This window comes from Tupaia chinensis, unplaced genomic scaffold (assembly GCF_000334495.1).
Source record: "Tupaia chinensis unplaced genomic scaffold, TupChi_1.0 Scaffold000179_1, whole genome shotgun sequence".
Taxonomy (NCBI): Eukaryota; Metazoa; Chordata; class Mammalia; order Scandentia; family Tupaiidae; genus Tupaia; species Tupaia belangeri.
The window spans coordinates 1,564,475-1,570,564 of NW_006159654.1; the positions used below are offsets into that span (position 1 = coordinate 1,564,475).

Genomic DNA, 6,090 nt, shown 5'->3' on the forward strand with positions numbered 1-6,090 from the left:
CGTTTATGGGGTACCGGGGTATGGCAATAAGGCCCATGGCAGAGAAACTGAGTGCAGGCCAGTACAGTAGCACAATAGAGGTGAGGTCCAGAACTTGTAAAACTGTTGACCTTGCAAACAGTTCTCAACTGAGTCCTTGCTCTAGGTACAAGGGGCAGTTCTTTCATACTCAGCTTGTGTTAACTGCATGGTCCCAGCACATGTTTATTGCAGCATTATTTACAATCACTAGGACATGGAATCAACCCAATGTCCAAAAACAGACAAGTGAATTGAAAACATGTGGCATATGTACTCTATGGAATGTATCAGCCATAAAAGACAATGAACGGTAAAAGACAATGAAACTCTGACATTTGATACAAAGTGGACAAATATGGAAGACTTAAAATGCTAAGTGAAGCAAGCTAGAGTCTGAGACAGACTTTGTATCTTCCCAATCAATATATACTGAATATCTGCACTCTATAGTAGAAACTGAAAATTTAGAAGGTACAGTAGCAGGGAGGTAATTGTAAATACTAGAGATAGTAAGGATGGAGTAACATGGGATAGATAATAGAGGGAGGGAGAGGGGAACAGGGGGAAAATAAGTTTAATTGACACAAAAATGTGAAGTTATTTGATGATGATAGTGTATATGGTAATGTCTTTGTCTTGACTGATACGCAATTTATTCATGCTAGAAAAAGCAATGTTGTACAGTGTAAAGATACATAGTGATTAAATGTAAATTAATATAATACTGTTTAAAAAACTCGGTATTCACTGGCTGTCCATTCATACTTAGGAATGAAGTAGTGAAAACACTGATGTGAAGTTCTATGTATAGAGAAAGATTTGCTAATGAGGGGCTATTCTGTGTGGTACCTGGGACCCAGTACCTGTATCTCTTACCTTTCAATGAAGTTTTCTAGATAGGAATTTCTCTATCTTTTGCCTAAAATATGTAAGCTCTAGGCTGACAGCTTTCTGCAAGGAAGATAGCTTTGTTAATGGTATATTGTTTATAGACGAATATGGTTATCTGCTTTTCACTGCAGTTTGACATTCTTTTATTAAACTGGTTCTAGTTGCCCAAGAATTCACTTCTTTTATTCAAACTCCAGTCTTCTATGGGAGGGGAGTACATATGGCTGTTAGATATCATCTCCTTGTTGGAGTAGAGTGAAGGCTCAGTAGAGTCTAAGTATTTCAATTAAGCTTTTTGGTTTCACCTTTATTTTTTTCTTTCCTTTCTTTTCTTGTCTTGTTTGGTCTTTTCTTTTCTTCCCTTTTCTTTTCTCTTTTCTTTTTCCTTTCCTTCTCTTTTTTTCTTTTTTTTAAATTGCCAGAAGACCTGTGCTCACATCAGAGAGAAACAGAACTGGAGAGAGCACCCACTCAACATGTGGTGTGGTTACCCCACAATCTATTCTCTTCTTTTTTTCTATCCTGTCAAGATTTGGAAAACATACACACATATGCCTGATGTGTTTCATAAGCTGGCAGGGCCAAGATTTGAACTATGTAGTCTTCTATGTAGGAACTGGTTTCTTTAATTACCAGTTCATAAGGCAGGTCCTTGTTTCATCCTTTAACCTGACTCAGAAATACGTGATTCCTCCAATTCTCAAGTACTTAAAAATTCAGTAGCATAAAAACAACGTACTTTCTTCCTTGTAGCTCTCAGTTATTTACTAAAAATTTATGTCCATTTAACTTTCTACTTTCTGGAAGTATCTGACGCTTTACTGTCATTTTCATTTGGTTTCTGGAGAAAGCAGATTAACTTATGTGTTTGATAGAACAGTTAGTACCAGTTACTAAGAATTTTTTCCCTTCAACATATCAAGATAAGGAAAATACATAGAACTTGGTAACCAGAGAACTTTGTATATTTAGAGCTTACATAAGAATATCTCCATATTTTCTGTCAAAATTTGTTTTAAAATGATCTATTTTAATTGGATAATTATGTTCGTAAATTGGTATTATCTAAATCAGTGTGATTTAGTGATTTTTATTAGTGCTCCGTAGTTATCACTGTAAATACCTGGCCAAGATAAAGCACAGGTTGTATATTTTAAATGTATATTATCGTTTATATCTTTCAATGCAAAGCTGAATTTTGCTACAATTTCTAATTATAGGATCAATAGCAACTATAAAACAATACTCGACACTGTATAAATATTTTCTACATGTCCTCGAATTTGTATTTTTAAAAATTGTTCTTATATGCTTACCACATTATTTTCTCATAACTTTTCTTTTTTATCTTAATTTAAGAAAACTATTCTCATTATTCTTAATATTTCATACGAACTTACCATTGTCTTTAATGCTTGTTTCTGTTTCTCTCCTCCCACCTACCCCAAAGGTCACCATTATTACAAGCAGCAAATTCTTTAAAATATTTAGAATATAGTCACATAGTTTGGAAAGTGTCCCCTCTACTCTTAACCACCCTTTTAAAAAAAAAAATTCCCCATCTTTATTCTTTCAAAATAAGTGCATCTTTTATAAGCTACAAAGATTGGCTAAAGGTAGATAATTTTTCATAACCATAATAACTGCCTTGTCTAAAACTAAGGAATAAGATATTTTATTTGCCTTAAAAAGCACTTAAAATGAAGCTATGTCAATGAATTTTTTTGAGTTTTGCTGAAATAAACTTTTTTTTTACTTTTTATATTTTTATGTTCTTCATTTTAAAGATGTATCATTTATTTCCCAATGGAACTACAACAAAAAGTAGAGTATGGAAATATGAAAACATTGATTTTATATTATCGCTATTAAGATTGTGAAGATAAATTTCATTAAAAATATTTTTTGTTTCTTATTACCAAAACAAACATCGTAAAAGATGTATCTACAGCCATGTGCACATAAATACTTTTCAAATTGATATGACAACATTGGGTTTTAGAAAAATATAAAGTATGGGTTGTGACATCAGTTGATGAGTGGGTAATTTCAACCCTTTGTATATATATATATCCTTTAACAAAAATCAGAATGCGAGAGTATATTCAAACATTGTTAAGAACCACACTTTTTATTTTAACAAAAATTGTTCAAATCTTGGCATTGGAACTGTGATTTTAATTGTTGTTTCAGTTTTCTGAGTCTCAATGTGATTGGCAGAAAAATGGGGATTTACAGCCCCAGACTATTATAAAGGTTAAACAAATTTGTGTTGAACATGGTACCTGGCACATAGTGAGCATTCAATGAATGATTGCTAATACCATTATCAAAGCAGGAAATACACTTGATCAAAACGAACAAATTATACAAATCACACACACACACACAAATGACTTTGATTTAACTCCAAAATTGTTAGTATGACCAATGTTTACACTTTGGCCAAATCAAAACAACTAGGCATTTATGTACAGAGGAGGCATCATTGAATTATTAATCTCTCTGTCTAAAATAAATAGAATTGGTAGGAGTTTGTGTAAGATGTTCTCATTTTAAAAGTTAATACAAAAGGGGGAATTTAAAATGTGTATCAACCTGGTCACTAGCGATAACTTTCTCTTTAGTATATTCAGAAGAATTTATTTGACAAATATTCTTTGATTGCCTGTTATGTGCCTGGCTGTGTTTACCTACCGTGTAAAAGGAAATACCTCCTTTTTATGCTTGAATACTTTCCTTTTCCACAGACATTTCCACTGGGCCTGGGAGATGGGCAATTCTATTCATGGACAGATGGTTTGAGAAGAAAAGACTGGCATGACTATGAAAGCATTCAGAAAGAGGCTATGCGCTCAGGTATGAAGTTCAGTGTAAGCCAAAGTGCTACTTTCCTTACTGCAGTGTCTCACTTGTCACTTAAAGGAGCTCTAATTAGTATTTCATCTACACACAGTAAAGTATATCTCATGGGGATATTGGAGGTCAATGCCGGTCAAAAGTAAACCAACTTCAAATTTAAAAATAATAATAATGAATAGTTTCTTCATTATGGGCTGCAAAAGAGATCATTAAAATTTTAGAAATCTTTAGGATATTGTATTTCCAAACTGCTTTTCAATATTTTTGGAGATATCAGGGCATTTATTAATGAGATATGATCTGGGAAATATGTATCGTAAATAAGATTCATTCATTAAGGCTGAACTGTATCTTACTGGTAACGCAAAGTATCAAAGGTGTACTACAATGTCCAGATATTGACAAGGGGGTACAGCACAGCGTTGGGTCACAAAAGCTGGAGACGGGTGTCAAGACAACCAGGCAGGTAAGTGGAATCAAGGATAGGTCTAGTCTCGGCCTACAGTCAGAGCAAGAAGTAATAGGAAAGAGTAAATTTTTCCAGAAGTCTAAAAAACTAAGTTGTGGAAATAAGATTCAGAAGTGTAAGCTGTAATCTACTAAAAGTGAGTAACACCTGATAGGAAGCCCATCTGCTAATATTTGGCTAAAAGAGCTCTGTTTTTCATAGTGAGGATGTTACAGAAATAGAGTAGCTTGTGTTTGGTGGAGACATCTGAACAGCAGAGACACAGCATTCCAGGTCAAATGAGCAGCAGAACTATGACTAGCCCTCCACGTGAGGACCTCAGAGTCAGACTTCCTCATAACTCTTCCCTTCTGGTTAAACACAGTGAGGGTGTTTAAATGATTATGAAACTGTTCAGAACTAGGAAATGTTCTTAGCTTTGTCATATATAGCTGACCTAATTGTAGTCTTCTTTAATTTTCTTCTTCCATTCCTTTTCTCCAAATAAAGCTCTCCTCCTATAACTTAATCTCCCCCACCACACACACACACAGGCAACTTCATTAAATCATCTTGTTCCAAAGATATTCCCTATTTTAAGAGAATAAATCTCTTACAGGCTGCATCATCTTGCCACTTTACCCGTCACCCCATAAATGATCATCAAAAGTCCTCTTCTCTTTTTCTTGTTTCCCTGATCACCCTTACATCAGTCCAGCCATCTGCTCATCCTTATGACCCTAGGATTTTGAAGTTTTTTGGAGATATTTACATAATCTTAGCAACTGAAGTTGCCAGTTAAAAATAAATAAATAAAATAATAAAACATTATTGAATGACTATTTTGAACCAGGCATTTTGCATATGTATTTTATTTACATCTCAGAATAACTGTGATAGGTCTGGTAAACCCCCAACTTGTAAAAAATAAATTTGCTACCTAAAAACTTACCAAATTTTATTCAAAATCAACCAGCTAGTTATTTGTAGAACTATTAATAGATTAAGAACCAGATTTTATCATGTTTGATTACACCCCACTATCTGCTACAAGTAATAGTGTTTCAACCATATGAGGTAATAATAAGAACATATATGGAAAAGAGACACACCTAGGTTTAAATTCTAACTCTTCCATACACGAGTTGAGTATGTGGCAAATCAGTTTATCTTTCTTATATTCTACCTTGCAGAGTTGCTTTAAGGATAATATGCCTAAAGTAATTGGCCAATTATTTATAAACTCAACTAATAATAACTGTAATTATTAATGCCTCTAAGTTATGTTTACATGAATTGGTATGCTTTCCTTTACTTGTACCAATGAGTTCTGCATACAAAATCCAATCCACTACTTCAAATTAATTTCTAACTCATACCACCCTCCACTTTCTTGATAAACATAGCTTTTATATTGTCATCTTTACTTGGATCAAAGAAAAATTGATCTACAAAGAAAACTGTTAACATAACAAGTTTTTAAGTACACATCCTTGATGTTATTAAAGAAGAAACTTAAATGCTAGAATGCTAGTTCACTGGAAGATATATGACAAATGCAATAGACTAGAATTCACTATTTTTATATTGTGAAACATAGCATGAATAAGTCTATTATAATATGTATGTCTGTATATGTACATTGTATGTGTATATATGCATGAATTCATATACATATACATGTACAGGTTGAAATAAAATAAAAATCTAAGTACTTCATATACAGGCCAAAAACAAAGATCTTTTGTGTTATTGTATCCTCTCCAAGCTTTTATCCTCTTACTTTTCTCTGTATTTTTTACCACCTATATATTTATTCTTTTTTTTTTTATTAACATAGCCCTTTTATACTTTATTATAAATTTTTT

The 6,090-nt window shown here is 33.0% G+C and overlaps 1 protein-coding gene across 1 annotated transcript in view; it reads left to right on the forward strand.

Annotated features, from left to right (window-relative positions):
• The window catches only part of LOC114007454 (polypeptide N-acetylgalactosaminyltransferase-like 6), a 579,519-nt gene that overhangs the window by 470,461 nt on the left and 102,968 nt on the right, over positions 1-6,090 (forward strand). Inside the window, exon 3 of the mRNA XM_027771039.1 lies at positions 3,663-3,771. Coding sequence (XP_027626840.1) covers positions 3,663-3,771 — 109 coding nt within the window. The remainder of the gene's footprint in view (positions 1-3,662; positions 3,772-6,090) is intronic.